The 16,533-nt window shown below is 37.7% G+C and overlaps 3 protein-coding genes across 3 annotated transcripts; 2 read left to right on the forward strand and 1 right to left on the reverse strand.

Annotated features, from left to right (window-relative positions):
* Positions 1 to 627: 627 nt before the first annotated feature.
* LOC114528506 (solute carrier family 12 member 8-like) lies at positions 628 to 8,546 on the forward strand. The gene is made up of 13 exons (XM_028550162.1): positions 628 to 881; positions 3,472 to 3,550; positions 3,896 to 3,963; positions 4,117 to 4,311; positions 4,430 to 4,661; positions 4,779 to 4,980; positions 5,376 to 5,463; positions 5,616 to 5,762; positions 6,059 to 6,674; positions 6,795 to 6,904; positions 6,999 to 7,116; positions 8,014 to 8,074; positions 8,161 to 8,546. The coding sequence occupies exons 1-13, from the start codon at positions 717 to 719 to the stop codon at positions 8,309 to 8,311; spliced, it is 2,232 nt and encodes a 743-aa protein (XP_028405963.1). The 5' UTR covers positions 628 to 716; the 3' UTR covers positions 8,312 to 8,546.
* A 46-nt stretch (positions 8,547 to 8,592) lies between these two features.
* Positions 8,593 to 11,053, reverse strand: LOC114528508 (N66 matrix protein-like). The gene is made up of 4 exons (XM_028550163.1): positions 10,949 to 11,053; positions 10,369 to 10,580; positions 9,619 to 9,882; positions 8,593 to 9,526 (listed from the first exon to the last, which is right to left on the reverse strand). Exons 2-4 carry the CDS (start codon positions 10,520 to 10,522, stop codon positions 9,066 to 9,068), a joined length of 879 nt encoding a protein of 292 aa, XP_028405964.1. The 5' UTR covers positions 10,523 to 10,580; positions 10,949 to 11,053; the 3' UTR covers positions 8,593 to 9,065.
* Positions 11,054 to 13,522: 2,469 nt separating this feature from the next.
* LOC114528503 (putative uncharacterized protein DDB_G0286901) lies at positions 13,523 to 16,477 on the forward strand. Its single transcript, XM_028550160.1, has 2 exons — positions 13,523 to 14,123; positions 14,305 to 16,477. Exons 1-2 carry the CDS (start codon positions 13,931 to 13,933, stop codon positions 16,311 to 16,313), a joined length of 2,202 nt encoding a protein of 733 aa, XP_028405961.1. The 5' UTR covers positions 13,523 to 13,930; the 3' UTR covers positions 16,314 to 16,477.
* Positions 16,478 to 16,533: the final 56 nt, after the last annotated feature.

The following is a 16,533-nucleotide window of genomic DNA, read 5'->3' on the forward strand; positions in this document are numbered from 1 at the left end:
TCGTAAAGATGGTGAATCAAAGAAACTTTGCATTCCAAGCGAGAAGAGTCAATCGTCCATACTCCATGTGACAATCTGTAGTTTGCATGCATGTTTTTTGAAGTCCAACAGTGCATGCCCATGCATATACTAGATTTTGCATTTGTTTTCTGTATATATAGTATTGAAATGTAAAAAGTTTGTCAAGTCCGTATATTATAGAAATAATTGTTAGATAGAATATTACCAATAAAATATTTCCTTTTTTTACATCGCAATTTCAATTAAACCTTTTTTAAATTTTAAGTATATTTTAATGCATTAAATTTCATTTGAAACTGCTTCAGAAATTAATGGAGATATTGAATTTCCTGAGATTTAATTTTCCAAATTGAAATGCATAGATGCTGATAATATAGACATATATCATATGTGATTTGGAAAACGTGGTTTTTCGTAAAGAAAATAAATTCTTTCTACAAATTCAGTTTTGAAAGAAATTGAACTGTCTAAGACTGCAAGAGCGATGTGCAAACCATATCTCGTATATACGTCATGCAACGTAAACACGAACGAACGACCAGAAATGCAAATTTCGTCGACTTTTTCAACTTTTCTATAATTTGCAATGAATAATGCATGCATATCGTATTCAATCCGGCCAAGCCAGAAGGAAGCCGTTTATAAAACCCAAACAATTGTAAGGAATGGCTTAAAGTCGTTGCGAGTTTTCTACCATGACCGATAACAATGGTGCCCGAAGGCGAAACGACGTTGACTGGTCGCGTTTCGGCCTTGCCGACAACGTTGAGAGCTCAAAACTGCCCGAACAAGCTACAAATCCGAACGGCAGTAAAGATCAAGCGTCTAGTCAACACGTACGGGAGCTTTTCGACGAGGAGGTATTTCGCGACGCTTAATTTGTATATATTTTTGTATAGCGTTAGAATTTCGATGTAAATGCATGTGCAAAGAAATTGTACTATATTTGGACAGATATTAAGGCATATCTCAGTTTATATCAGCCTTATTCTAGGTTTTACTATATAACTTATTGTGTCAGTGTGTGTATTATTATATAAGATAATATATTGAATGTTTTCAGCTGGCCTGCTACAAATCTCGCATAACTTGATTGAATGCGTTGAGGCAAGCATATAGGCTATATATATCTTCCTTTACCAAGATGGATTTGGCCTTTTAAAATGCGCTTTTTTATATTATGTGATAATAGAAACCAGCGTTTACCTTTTCGAGATGCTAATTCATTGTAAAAGTTCTTATTTGCATGTTTAAATTGAATTCAAATGCTTGTGTGCCGACGATATATTGGGATTTCAAATTTAAGAATTCACAATCATTTACACTTTCGGGTTCTTCGCCTGTTTGTTTTGAAACATTTTATGAATTAAACGTCCCTGAAAAAACGTATGTTTTTAATAGTATCGCGTCCAATATTTCTAGTGGCAAATTATGATTCAACATTTCATAAAAAGTTCGTTTACCCAGAGATTAGCTTCGGCGACGATTTGATTGCCCGCAAGGAACGTATTTCTCAATTTCTAAAATCCTAAACTGTTCACTTCGCGTAGAAATCATTTTACGGATGGAATCATAGTTATCAAATGGTCCATCGTCGCAATATATAGAGCAATTTTGCAACTTTAGAATACGGATGTATTAACGGCTTAGTAATCTGTATTGATATGTATATATATATGACAATTTAAAACTAAAAGCAATTCGTCTGATGTCAAAGCGAAATCTGAACTGACTTAAACCTGCATATAATCTTGAGGATTTACAAGACAAGCATCGAGAAAGGTATAAATTTTGAGTGTCTGTTATATTACGTTGAATTTCCAAATCACTCGACTATCATTACAAGGATTTGCTTTATCTATATCGTATATACGGTAGGGCATATTCTGCAATATATATATACAACCATTTCCCGAGAATTTGTATTTATTCAAAAAGCAAAACAACAGCTCTGGGTTATTCTTTTTTATATAACATGAGATCTCTCGCTGCAAAACGTATTCTATCAGATTCCAAATTCATAAGCTTTTGGGAAGATTGGAAAATATTTTATGCAATTACTTGAGGGTTGAACAGGTTCCCACAAACGACCCGACAAAGTTAACGTTTTACTTAAGGCTTTTAAAGATTCTCTTTAAATCTTTAATATGAGGTTTCCTTAATTTGACTTTAAGGTCGTGTTTATTTTTTCTTCGGATTTCTATATTGGATATACGTCATTAGTTATTTATGACGGTCATGAACTAAAATATCAATTCTCAACTGAAAACTCTGCGTATAAACTAATACGGGCAGCTAATTTTAGCCATTTTTTCATTATGCAAGAACTTGAGTGATGCTCTATTGGTTTGTCTATCGCGAAGACAGCGAGGGGTATTGATGTAATAAGTTTCTCCACAAGTAACTAAATGAAACTAGAATACCACCGTTGGGTATATTGTTTGCCACGATTCGTTTTTGGCAATTAAACTTCATTGTCATGGCAACAACGCGTGATCATCGATTTCGCCCACTCGACTGCCGACGCGATTGAACAATGTCTTCCAATTTTAACGACTTTTTTTGGTTGTACAAAAAATACGACGCTTTCAAGTGTACTGAAAATACCCAGAACTTATACTAATGAATGCGTTGATGCGGCACAAATGATTCTTGGTGAATACAGAATTATCTGATTCCTGCAATATTGGTAACAGTATTAACGATATTGATTCTTGACAAGTTATCCGTCGAATTAAAATCTACTAGTTTTTCCTCTGATGAAAACGTATTAAATCACTTTGCCAAAAACGGCGCGGGGAAAGTGCCTATATGTTTACGTTATATACGCATTTTCTGCATGAGATTTTCGCTTTTCGTGCCAAATAATACGATTGCATGGTGGACCATCGCCTTCATCGGGTTTTGCCCGGTTTTACTGCGTAAATAGCGAGTCGGGTTAACCCAGTGAACTCTTATTCAACTGAAATAAGCACCGAATACAAGCATGCTCTTATATTTGTCCGAAGCCAGGGACCCAAACGTCCCGCTGTTTATCAAATTAAATCTGCTAAAAATTACTATTCGTCTTGAAAATTTGTGGATTAAGTTAGCGAATTGTATATACTCTAAAAATACTCCACTAAATTCAATATTCTCGTTTAACCTCAGACATATCACTGAGACGCCCTCGCAAATAAATTATTCATACTTTGATTAAATTAAAACTGACGCTCTGAGATTTATTTGTGTCTAATTTCCACCAACTCATGATAGAAAAATAAATATGAGATGATGAGGTGATGGAGTTTATGTCGAATAATGGTCGAGTTGCACAAATCGCTGAAGTTTTTACTTGAATCTTATTCATTATATTATTTACATTTTCGACAAGATGAATGATTTATGATTCATTATGAATCCGTGATGTAATCGTGACGTGGAGACTTACTGAATTTCGTCTTTCATTAGGGTGATTTGCAAGAGCAAAAGCCGTGGTGGAAAGCTAATTTCTTTGTGACAGAACCTGTGCTGTTTGGAACATGGGATGGTTAGTCTTTCATAGCAATGTTCATCGGTCTCCTTATTGTTCACTCGTCCTGGTTTCTCATTCGTCTCTAGATTCATATTCGCTCTGAAGGATTCTTTTATCTCCATCTAAGACCACCTTTCTCATCTTCTGATCTCTTCATTTCATAATATCTTTGACCATCTCCTTCATCTCTTCTTATACGTGTCCATATCATCTCAACCTTGCTTCCCTCATCTTTTCTGCAATGTCTACCACCTCACATCTTCTGATCTCTTCATTCCATAATATCTCTGACCATCTCCCCTTCATCTCTTCTTATTACGTGTCCATATCATCTCAACCTTGTTTTCCACCTTCCTGCAGGTGTCTTCACGTCGTGTATGTTAAACATATTTGGTGTTGTGATTTTTCTTCGTACTGGATGGACTGTGGTGAGTAAACACCTTTGAGAATAAAATCCCAAATGCCTATCAAACCAGGGCCTTTGCTTGAATCGTCCAGGTTGAAGCAACATCGTTTTGTAAACCGACCTTGATTCTTTTTTATGCATGATCAACTCGTTTATGATTTCAAAACGTTTGTAGGGTAATGCTGGAATTGGCTTGTCACTTTTTATTGTTCTATTGACATTGTTGATCTCGCTCGTCCCGGTGCTGTCAGCAATCGGAATTATCGATCATATTGATCATATCGAAGGCGGTGGTATTTATTTTGTTCTCACGCATATTCTTGGCGCAAGGATCGGGGCTACGGTTGGAATACTCTACTGTTTTGGACAAGTAAGTTACAACGATGCTACTGGTAAATGTTTGAATCAAACCTCTAGTGCATGGAAACACATCAATCTTCACTCGAGCACTTCCACTTAAAGAAATATATTCCCGTTTATGTACACAGGCGGCCAGTATTTCCCTATTTTCGTCGGGTTTTGGCGAATCACTGGCGGAGACTACAAGCTGGGATAATCATTGGGCAGCCAGAACAATTGCCCTCATCGCTGCCCTGACGATATTAGGAATAATTTTGGCTGGAGTGAAGTGGGTTGTGAAATTACAACTCCTGCTTCTAGCCGTTTTAGTGATATCCGTATTGGATTTTGTTATTGGGACGTTTGCTCATACAGATTTGGGTGCGTATACTTGTAGCCAAACCTATCATGTTTTGAATGATCGTTAAAAGCAAGCATTATGTTGAAAACTTTCTGCACAAACTATCCCTCATGTCGTTTCCTGTTCTTGCTGTTTAGCCAATGGTTTCACCGGTTATTCTGAAGAAAATATGGTTAGGAATATCAATCCAAAGTTTTTGGAAGATGAATCATTCTTTACCGTGTTTGGTGTTTTCTTCTCCACCGCGACTGGAATTATGGCGGGAATAAACATGAGCGGCGATCTCAAAAACCCTGGGGAGAATATTCCAACAGGAACGTTGGCAGCTCTTGGTGTGAGGTAAACTAAGTTGGCTCTATCAGTTCTTCCTAGAGGTCCAGTAAGGATCATCTCTTATTGATCCAGTGTTACTACAGGAGGAAACCTAAACTAAACTAACATTATTTATATTGGATAGCTCTATCAGTTCTAAACTGTTCTTCCTAGAGTTCCAGTAAGGATCATCTCTTATTGATCCAGTGTTACTACAGGAGGAAACCTAAACTAAACTAACTTTATTTATATTGGATAGCTCTATCAGTTCTAAACTATTCTTCCTAGAGGTCCAGTAATTAAGGGTCATCTTACCAAACTAACTTTATTTATACTGGATAGCTCTATCAGTTCCAAACTGTTCTTTCAAGAAGTCCAGTAAGGATCATCTCTTACTGATTAATCTTCTCTTCTATTCCCAGCGGTTTATTGTATATGTTGTTTGCTTTGTTACTTGGCGCAGTTTGTACCCGAGAAGCGTTGTTGAGTGACTACATGATTGCATCCAAGGTACGGTTGCATGCTTAGCAAATATACGCTAGTAAATCTATTTTCCTGTTACGTTTTGTGAATTTTATTTAACTTTTACCGTCCCAAAGTGCCTGCAATGGTTCAAAATGACAAAAAATGACTCATTTCCACCATGTTTTATTGTATTTCAGGTCGCATTAGTTGGTGTACTGTTTTTATTTGGTCTGTACATATCGTCTCTGTCTTCTTGTCTTGGGGCACAATATGCTGCTCCTAGGATCATTCAGTGCATTGGTCGTGATAATGTCATCCCTCTTATCAAAGCCTTGGGAAAAGGAGTAAGCATTGTACAATCTCAGTGTCTTTTAATGCAACCCTCTCACGGCTGATTTTTCCGTGGATTTTTCCTGTTGTACCACGTCCTATTGGTGAAACCTTGGACTCACTAAATACTTCTGAATCAACTATTCTCGCAAAATATAGATCTCAAGATATGGATGAAATACATCCAGACAACTACCTTACGTTGAGACTTGACTTGAGATCTAATCTTGCCGCAGAATATAAACAACGTATTATACTTGAGACTACCGAGATATACTTGATCATGACTCTACTTTTTACTTTCTTACAGCGTGGAGCGAATCAAGAACCATACGCAGCGTCAATATTCGTTGGTCTTATAGCCGTTGTTCTTATTCTCATTGGTAACGTCAACTCCCTCGCCCCGGTCGTCACCATGCCCTTTTTGATGACCTACGCCGCGGTCAATTACGCCTACTTCAAGATGGTCATGTGTATGGACTTGCAAAAGCGACGAAAGTTAATCGAGGAAGGCGTCCTGGTTGACGATGCGCCGAAAAGTCCTAAGAGCGAGGAAACTAGGCTGGTCTCCAAGCCCGAAATGATGGATGGTCTTATAGCAAAGGATTATGGGACGACCATTCAAAATGGCGAAGCTATTGCGGACGTTAAGATGACGGATGAGACAGAGAAAAATGATTTGGGTGAAAAAGAGAATCCCGATAAGGATTCTGTAGAGTATAATGTAGGGACAACTGTCGATAATTCGGAGTATAACGGGGATAATGCAGGGGATACTACTGGCATGGTTGTGGATAATAGAGGTGATCAACGTAGTGATAATGAGGGTAATGAGATTACGGATGCTGATTACTGTGAACTAGATGATGGAGAGGAAACGGAATTGTACAAAAAGGATGAGAAAGTAGAAGACAAGAACAAAACGGGTAAGTGAGATTCATTTTAAGGATATAGATTATAGGTATTAATTTTTTCTGGATGCTGAACAAATCGATGCGGAAAATTATTTTAAACCTAAGAATTGATGACATCCTTTTTTTATTCAGATAAGCCGAAATCGAATCGATACCCAAAGTCACAATTTACAGTAGAAATAGAGCAGAAACGATGGTCAGAATATTCACAACTTGCAAACAGATGGATCTCGCTGGCGGGAGTGAGTGTTGCTTCGCGTTTCTTCCAAATGATCAAACCAATCTTAAATGATCAATCCATTCTAATTTGAGCTACTCTGTTTTCTCTCTTTCCAGGCATTCGCAAGTGTTTTTATGATGTTTTTAATCCATTGGGGTTATGCGTTAGCAAATATTTCAGCGGGATTGCTTATTTATATTTATATCGGACAGACAAATCCTGGTGTCACGAAAGGTTAGTTAATACATGGAGTAATTTATATTCATTTGACGCGAGTAATTTATACTCATTTCGACCGCATATTGATTGAAATAAACTAGATAGCTTATAGTAACATGACTTAGTAAACTGGTTAATCTACCATTAGCCTAGCTAGTCGATTGCATAAATATCTCTTCAAATCTTAAAGTCTGGGTTACTCTCATACCGTTCAGGTTCAGATCTAATTCCCGAAAGTACTATTAAATCTAGTTACACATACAGTTCAGTTGTTATTGATAAATTGTGGCAGCCAGCCTTTCCAGGCCAGCCACCAAAAACAGGAGAAATTGAAAAGAATATAAACTTAAATCTCGATAATTAGCGTATATCTGACCTCTGAATATAAGTTACAAAATTTGGTCTTAGTATTGTGGGACACGAGAAGTTTGCGCATGCGCATGACTGTGATGATTTTCACATGTTTGTAGTACTTGAATTAGATGAATAAGCGTGTTTAAATCAGTAAAAGTTCTCTGACTAGCGGTGTATCTGGTTTTAAAAGTACAGGAAGGTAATCAAGGAATATAAACGGAAAATTTCACTGACAAAAAATGGCAATTTTCCGTCACATTGTTTTTGATATTCAATATTTTTCATGAGCAAATGTTATTGTTGTCAAAAAATTCCAAATATATTTTTATTAGGGCGGCCAGCCTTTACAGGCCAGCCGCTTAAAACAGGAGAAATTTAAAAGAATTAAACGAAACCAGACGATGTCGTTCGCAAATTGTCTTTCTGGCTATAAATAGGGGGAAACCTGTTGTTCTCGTTACGGGAGGAAGTTGGCGCATGCGCATTTCTGAACTTTTTATAATGGCTTTTTTTCGGATTTTACTCAAACTATTTCAACTTTACTTACTCATCTTTTAGGTATTGCTTATGACTTTAACTTTGCGAGATGGGTGCAATCTTTATGGGAAAAACTGACAAGGTTCGTATAGTCTTTTCGATGTCTTTTATTGTGTGTCTACTTTGCTTCAAATTTAACAAATCTTTCTCACTACTCATAATCCTTAGGAGGTCACCAAACCAACACCGTGTTATAAAAATGGACACAAACATTCCGTATGAAATAGCACTGTTTCAGGTGACAGAAGAAAACCCTGATTTTTCAAACAGAGAAAAAAGGCATCATTCCTCTTTGGTGAAAGTCATTTCTCCTGCTTAGAATGCAACGTTCTTGGCTTAATTTCACACGCAATCTATCACAATAATCTGAAAGCCAGAACCACGTGCGCACACCTTGAATTCATCGCAGCAATTTTAAAGAAATGGGATTGTTCACAAATGAATTCCTTCTTAATTTATTTCAACATTGAATTTCTGAATTCTCCTTCAAAGGCTAAGCTGTGTATTCTCGACTAGAATTCCCGAATGGAAATAATTTATTAACAAACGAAGTCCAAAATTGTATATATCTATATTTTAAATAATAATGACTTGTCTCATTAAATATTATATTTATTTTATTGCATCACTGTCGCTCAGTTTTATGGTTATCTCAATTGTGGCTTACTGTACTTTTAGTTGTAGAAATATGATTTGATATTGTGCAGGATGAAGGTATCAAAGTAGGTTGTATCTTGAAACACAGTGTCCGTTTACCAGAAAAAGATAATTGTGCAACTTTTCTTAATTCAAAGTCTGTTCTTTTGTGCACAACAACACCCAGTGAAGAGACGCCTTGGAACAAAAAATCAACGTTTGTTCCCATGTGGAGGATGAAGAGGCTTCAAGTTAATGTTCCGAAACTTGAACTGGCCAAAAACGTTTCAATCCGATGAGGTGGTACCATGACATGCTCTAACTTTAAGGTTGGCCTGCTTGTCTTTTATCCAGTAATTTTGCCACAGAAAAGTTCGTTGGTGCACCAGCGTGGACACATCTTGAAACAGATGCCGTTTTAGCAAAGGTAGTTTCAACTAGCAGGTTAAAGGTGTATATGTGAGCCCGCCTTCAGAATTCTGACCTAAGATCACTTGACCTTGATTTCCTTGTAGTTGTGTATTTGAGCCACAATTCGTCTGTGCGCCTTGATTTTGAATTCCAGAATGCACCCCATTGTTGTTATTAATCCCCGGTGATAAACCCACCACATTTCCGTTGTTAGTAATAATTCCCGGGGACAAACCGACGGTATTTCCGTTGTTGGGGTTCATCCCGGGTGACATTCCGACCAAATTACCAGCGTTGGTGCTTATCCCCGGGGATAAACCTACGGAATTTCCGTTGTTGGTGTTCAGCCCTGGTGACATTCCGACCAAATTACCAGCGTTGGTGCTTATCCCCGGTGATAAACCTACGGGACCTCCGTTGTTGGTGTTCATCCCCGGTGACATTCCCACCAAGTTTCCGGTATTGGTATTAATCCCGGGTGACAAACCTAAAGTGCAATACAAACGGCATAAATTCGCAGATCAGCTTGGTACAAATCTGTTGCAATTCTGGTACGAAATATTTTGGATACATAAATACCTATGCCATTCGTGTTCTGTGTCCCACCATTATTCAATCCTTGCAGAGCGATTTGTTGTGGTTGGGCCCCGTTTATTTGGCCACCATTTTGTCCCCCAAATTGAACCTCCTTAATGTTCGGTTGAGGCTGCTGATCTGGATTAGCTTTCTGGACTGTGACGTGAATATTTTTGTTGGATGATTGCAACTGCGCCATGGGTAAGAATTGTCCATTTATACTGACCGTTGTTTTTTTATGTAATTGTGATTTCTTCCCACCAATTTCTAAAGAATGAAAGGATCGATGGGTCTTGTAGTATTGGCATGACGAGGTAAATGTATCCAGACTAAGGTGCTTCAAAACTTCGAAGGGAGTGAAGAGATCAGAAGAAGATACGAAGTTGTAGACATTGCAGAGAAGATGAGGGAAGCAAGGTTGAGATGATATGGACATGTAATACGAAGAGATGAAGGAAGGCTGGTCAGAGATATTGTGAAATGAAGAGATCAGAAGGTGTGAGGTGGTAGACATTGCAGAGAAGATGAAGGAAGCAAGGTTGGGATGATATGGACACGTAATAAGAAGAGATGAAGGAGAGCTGGTCAGAGATATTATGAAATGAAGAGATCAGAAGAAGGTGTGAGGTGGTAGATATTGTAGAGAAGATGAGGGAAGCAAGGTTGAGATGATATGGACACTTCACCACTTCATAACTTCATAAAACAATTATTTTTGGGGGGAAAGCCGAAAAATAGAATTACTATACGTGCCGGAATTGCTCTTGGATTTTGTGATCTTCCTCGTTGGACTATCCGCTTTAGCTCTGTGAGGTTGTTTATTTTTCTTGATAGGCACACAGCGAACAGTGATGAGGAACTGTAGTGACAGCAAAACGATGAAGGTACATTCAAAGACGCTCCACATCCTTTGAAAGTTCTGTACAACTTTTTAAGGTGATGTCCACTTTTCACATTTCGCCAATCTTTTGAAACATAACATACAACAGGTTGTACATTAGATAATGCAATGGTAAATAATACAATCTCATGTTTATTTCATAAAGAAAGGAATTGTATAAATGAAGACATCTAACTATGAGAAAGACATATTTTCTCCTTGCATTTTCGAAACGTCAAATGCCTCTTCATTCGACCTTTCAAAATTTTTTGTCCAAAACATGTTGTCGACAGTCCGACAGAATTGAAGTCAACACATGTATTTACAAATATGACAAAGAATTACGAAAAAATCACAAACTTTATTGCTGCAGGTCATGAAAATATGAAAGTCTCACGCCATTGCACTACAAGTGTACTCCAAGACCTTGTCGTGAAGACGTATATAACTTACCTTTAATATAAGTTCTATAGAAAGATAATACCAAGTAAAAAATCGATTTTTTGAAATAATTTTGTAATATGTATCGCTTCCTAGCATAGAAGATGTTTTTTGCAATAATTTTTCACGTTTGAGCAATTTCGTCACATTTATTGCAGGTAGGAAAAAACACAAGAACACACGAGACTGTCATTTCACCTGTTTTCAATTAGACAGCTATCGTTTGCATATGAAATTTAATACTCTTCGTCAATTTTAATCGAATTTGAGTAGTGAAAATTAATGCATTTGTGAATTGTGATTGAAAATAAACAATCGAGTACAAACAAACGCCGTGATTGATTCTCAAAATAATATATACCTGAATTAGTTCATCTTAATGTTTTATCATGTGTTTATAAAAACTGTTCGTTCTAAAGTAATCCCTTATGTTTGGGAAATCGACCCTTCATAGGACACTGAAATTTAAACGTATAGTTTAAATTTACAGTATCTTAACATCTTTGTAGTTGGGTTTCCTGTTATTATATTTAAAAGGAAAACCTTTTTTTTTGCAGATTGCTTTGACGTGTTCTGATCTTACAGTAGTGTATGACAAAGTCAGTTGGACAAACACACAAACGACATTTGACAAGTAAGGAAGCAGTTTCTTTTGTGTAACACAAAGTTTATTTTGTTTAAGTTAATAAACGACGGTCCCTAAGAAATCTGTTTTATTCAAGACGTGAAAATTTGACTTTTGTTCACCATGAAAAGTGCAACCAGATAATCCTTGTTAATAATTAATCGTATTGCTGTAGCCCAAGATCTCGCAAGCTCAAGCTAAAATATTTGTTTAAAGTAATAGCTTATTTAAAGTGGAAGTAACCTAATTCTTTGTTTTTTTTCATATCTTGTAATAATACATTTACTTTGCTCTCAACTATGGAGGTGAAGTAGGTATTTAACGTGGATAACAAAAGATGAGATTTTCGATGTATTTACAATGTTGTTTGTTGATGTTTGTTTTCTGTGTGGTCCATGGAGGATTGGAAACGAAACACAGTCGTAATGCAACAGTCCGACATTCTTCGATACGACAAGGAAAAATTCATTTGGACAACATTTTGCCCGCCGATAAGCAAAATGCGGGAAGAAACATGTCAATCATTACGAAAACCTTACGTCTTAAAAAACAGCAACAGGGAAAATTTGGGAAAAGCAACGCAAAACAAAATAATACACTCAGAATCTCCAAAAACCATCACCGTTTTTTCTCAGGGAAAAGAAAATCAATCATTGACATCCAACAGAACCAAGCTAATGGCAGATCTCCAGTAATGTATACCTCTAAAGATGGACAAGACCAATTCATTACCCTAAGAAACAACGAGAATCCCCAAGGTACTCCAATTAACCCCAATCTACCCTCAAGAACCTTTCTAGTCACTGTTTACGGGGATCAAATCGTGGGGGCGGAAGAGAAGTTGCGTGATGCCTTGACAATTCCACCAAACCACAAATGTCCGTGTAAATGTTCCAGTACTTCATGTACTGAAGCTGAAAGAGAATGTCCATGCGAGGAGGAGACGGAGCCGGAAAACCCGCACACGGGCGGGTATAAATTAGTGATCTTTCCTAATGCTGGCAAACCATTTGGCAACCACGGTTGCGTTTGTCCGTGTTGCCTGTGTTCATGCTCTGAGCCCTGGTTCGAGAACTATGGATGTGGTTGCCAGGCCTCCCCCCCTGTTCCATGTCCCTGTAGTTCTTCTTCAAACAATGGTGCCCAACCGCAGTCACCATTACTCACTGTTTTCAACTCATCACCCACAAGTACTAAAACAGATGGAAGTCATATTGCACCATGGACAGAGGCCTCATCATGCCCGTGTTCTTGCTGCCAATGCGCATGTGCACAGCCTCAATCTTATCCCAACTATCACTGCGGGTGTGCAAGTCAACCGGCTATCCCTTGTCCATGTAATCCCAATTATGACCAATCTTTGTCCCAGAATAATGTCGCGAGATCTCCGGATAAAAGTTCTTATCCCTCGAGATCACCGGAAGATAGCTCCTATACGACATCGGTCTCTTCGAATTATGCACCTCAACCACAACCGTGGTACAGTCCTTACCCGTCAGCAGCCAATAATCAGGTTGCACAGTCTTCGAATAATGGACCTGTAACTCAAACCTTTCGATCTGGAGATTATCTCTTTGAGAACAGTTGCGATTGCCATTGCTGTCCGTGTTCGTGTCCTGGGACTGAGTATTCGTCTTACGACAACAGTCATTGTAACTGCGGGCTGGATACTCAGGCAGCCTGTACATGCAGGCGTTCTGGAGTACAGAAAATCAAGAACAACTAATTATTTTGAACAAGTAATTTTAACTTTAAACTGAGTACACGCAAAATAACCTATTGTAAAAATTTAGCAATACTTTTCCTAATAACGCGTTTTATTGTCAACAAAGTTCAAAACAAACAGTGCTCTTCGGTTTTAAAATATATTTAATTTAGTTTGGAATTCGTTAGAAGGAACTCTTGGCCAATTAAAGTTCACAATCACCAGTCTCTTTTAGGAGACTTTAAAGAAACAAAATTTGTTGAAAAGATTCGAGTGGACATAGCAACGTTTTCTGACTTAAAATTTAATCATTTGATAAGCTTTTTAAATGTTGGCTCAGCTAATCATAACAGGTACTCTTTTGACAAGAAAGCGTTGATAACAAGCTCCCCTTATCAGGTTGTGATTATACATCAGTAGAAACTGTCTTTAAATCAAGACCAATAATTGCTAAACCATAATCAATGCAATCATACGTGATTTGTCTAGTTTGCGTTTGGTATGGAAAAAACAGGAAAGGTAGTCAGGATTGTGTAATAGATCAGGATGAATTCATGATCTTCACACATAATTACAGGTGGAAAAAGAATCGTGTTGCGAGGAATGATCCCATAGCCAGAACTTAACTCTAAAAGATCGATAACACTGAAACTCGATAAAATCCATGGACTTTTATAGGTATTTCTACATTATTTTGTTATGTCCTATTGTCACAGTGGTTACTTCAAGCTCTTGGCGCGGGGAAGATGACACAAAGTTGTCAGACAACAAGAAATTTGCAGGAGGAGATTCATTCAGATATGCAATTGAACAAGAAAGAGTTGATGGCAAGAAAAAATCGAGAGCTCCTAAGTCCTGTAAGTATATATAATTTGACAGGTAAAAACTTTTTTGTAAAATATTTTATCAAAGTAAAATACCGAATTCCTTAGCAATGGTATGGACTTGAATTTAACATCCAAATTTATATGAATGCATTTATTTTGGAGCATTTTTTTTAATCAAAGGAAGGTTATACAGATTTTCGTATTTTTATAGCCATCGCCAAAAAGAATTTGAACACCGTGGGAGACCTTTTGTCAAATCCAAAAGGAAAGAAAAGTGAAAGAGAAGCCACAGCAGTCGAAGGAAACAAAGGACTTGGTAAAAAGAGAACTTTGTGTTTATGTGAAAGCACATCCTGTTGCGAGGACGACTGTACTTCAGATTGTTCGGAGAAATGCGCATGCCCAACTCCGCGACCGCCCTCTCAAACTGCCTTATTCCCCATACCAAAGGAGCCTCCTGTAGTTAGTTTAACACCGATTACTCCCCCCGTGAATCAACCACTTCCCAACACTGGTACCATCGGATTACATCCTGGAAGAGCTGGAAATGTTTACATTCTACCACAAGGAACTAAACCAACCTTTCCACTCCAAGTCTCACCCAATCAGGGTCCAACTCTCGTAAATTCGAATCCCAATCTCGTTAACGGAATCAATTCTAACTCGAATCAACCGTTCTACGTCGTTCCTGCAAATAATGGCGCGTCAACGAATGCAAATGGTAATAACTATGTTATCAATGGGGTGCCATACACGATTTCAAATCAACCCACTATTAATTGGGATCCAAATCAAGCTAACTTGGGCTCTCAAAATTATCGCGTCATAACCAATAATGTTGGAAATCAAAGGCCAAATCAAGGAACATTATATGGTAATCAATTACCTAATGGGAACAATCAAGGGATTAATTATAATCAAGGCAACATTTACAACCCTGGAACAAACTTTGGTAATAATCAAGGCACTAATTATAATCTAGGAACAAATTTCAATAATCAAGGTACAAATTCGAACAATCAAGGAACAAATTTCAACAATCAAGGAACAAATTCGAATAGTCAAGGAACGAATTCTAATAATCAAGGAACAATATCGAATAATCAAGGAACGAATTCGAATAACCAAGGGACAAATATCAATAATCAAGGAACAAATTCCAATAATCAAGGAACAAATTCCAATAATCAGGGAACAAATTTTAATAATAAAGGAACAAATTTCAATAATCAAGGAACAAATTCGAATAATCAACGAACGAATTCGAATAATCAAGGAACAATTTCGAATAATCAAGGAACGAATTCGAATAATCAAGGAACAAATCTCAATAATCAAGGAACAAGTTCCAATAATCAAGAAACCTTCACGCCTAATCTAGTGCCATCTTCTGCCATTAATGCACCAAACTCTCTAAATCCTCAGACCAATCCTCAGAATCCGTCTAGTAATGCCGGTAATTCTGCAGTATCTGCTAATCCTCAATCGGGTAATCCGATAGATAGCTCAAGACAAACTAACAATCCTTTTGCCCCAGGTAGGGGATTAGATCCTCAAACTGGTCAATCTACTAATCATGGCGGATCGTCTAATCCAGCTGGATCAACTAATCCATCTACTTCCACAGTCAATCAACCTGGAGCAGTTAATCAACCTGGAACAAGTAACACAGCTGGATCCGCTAGTCAAGCTAGTACTGGGTCGGCTAATCCAGTTGGATCGACTGGATCTACTAACCAGGTGGGCTCTGCTAATCCGCAAACCGGCATTCAAGCTGTTCCCGCAGGTCAAAGCAATAATCCATTTGCACCTGGCGGCCGATTATCAACCACAAACAACAATGGCCCAAACGTTCAACTGGACGAAAAAGAGAATGAACACAATGAAAAAAATAGCGAAGCTAAACCGTTAAAGAAACTCATGCGAAAACTCTTAAACAAGCTTTCGAAGCAGAAAAGTGGGACCAATTCTGTGAAAGATAGGGAGAGCAATGACTTTGTAGAAAAAATGGCAATCGCCAAAAATGTTTTAGCAAAACAAAAGCTTATTAAAAAACAAGTGCCACATCGCTTTGCAGGAACCAAGAAGCAAACAAAGAAAAATTTTCCTTCTCGGCGGAAATCATTCAGAAAATCAAGCGAGAATTCCAGTCGTTCCAAGAAAGCAAGGTTTCAACCTTGGGAAAAGGTGTGGAAAAAATTTGCTCGCGATATCTCTTGAAACTTCACCACGTTGATCAGCTGAAGCAAGAAGATACCTCTGTTAATAAGAGGGAGAAGAGCCAGGACAATTATTACGATTATTCTTACCACGACATTAATCCTAATTTGTAATTTGCCAGCCTTTCTGCAAGAGGAAGCGAGCTGTGATAAAGACCGTCCTCAAAATCCCGTGATTCCTAACTGTTGATGTTTTTTAAATATTATTAATAACTTATGTA

This window comes from Dendronephthya gigantea, unplaced genomic scaffold (assembly GCF_004324835.1).
Source record: "Dendronephthya gigantea isolate DGI-Jeju-01 unplaced genomic scaffold, DenGig_1.0 000050F, whole genome shotgun sequence".
NCBI classification, from domain to species: Eukaryota; Metazoa; Cnidaria; class Anthozoa; order Malacalcyonacea; family Nephtheidae; genus Dendronephthya; species Dendronephthya gigantea.

What these genes read in the sequence shown, in the direction of transcription:
- LOC114528506 (XM_028550162.1), top strand. Translation starts at nt 717, where the DNA reads ATGACCGATAACAATGGTGCCCGAAGGCGAAACGACGTTGACTGGTCG. An exon ending in GGGAGCTTTTCGACGAGGAG is followed by an intron (nt 882 to 3,471) that starts GTATTTCGCGAC and finishes GTCTTTCATTAG; the next exon opens with GGTGATTTGCAAGAGCAAAA. An exon ending in GATGGATCTCGCTGGCGGGA is followed by an intron (nt 6,905 to 6,998) that starts GTGAGTGTTGCT and finishes CTCTCTTTCCAG; the next exon opens with GCATTCGCAAGTGTTTTTAT.
- LOC114528508 (XM_028550163.1), bottom strand. Translation starts at nt 10,522, where the DNA reads ATGTGGAGCGTCTTTGAATGTACCTTCATCGTTTTGCTGTCACTACAG. An exon ending in AAAATCCAAGAGCAATTCCG is followed by an intron (nt 9,883 to 10,368) that starts GCACGTATAGTA and finishes TTCATTCTTTAG; the next exon opens with AAATTGGTGGGAAGAAATCA. An exon ending in ACAGAACACGAATGGCATAG is followed by an intron (nt 9,527 to 9,618) that starts GTATTTATGTAT and finishes ATTGCACTTTAG; the next exon opens with GTTTGTCACCCGGGATTAAT.
- LOC114528503 (XM_028550160.1), top strand. Translation starts at nt 13,931, where the DNA reads ATGGACTTTTATAGGTATTTCTACATTATTTTGTTATGTCCTATTGTC. An exon ending in ATCGAGAGCTCCTAAGTCCT is followed by an intron (nt 14,124 to 14,304) that starts GTAAGTATATAT and finishes GTATTTTTATAG; the next exon opens with CCATCGCCAAAAAGAATTTG.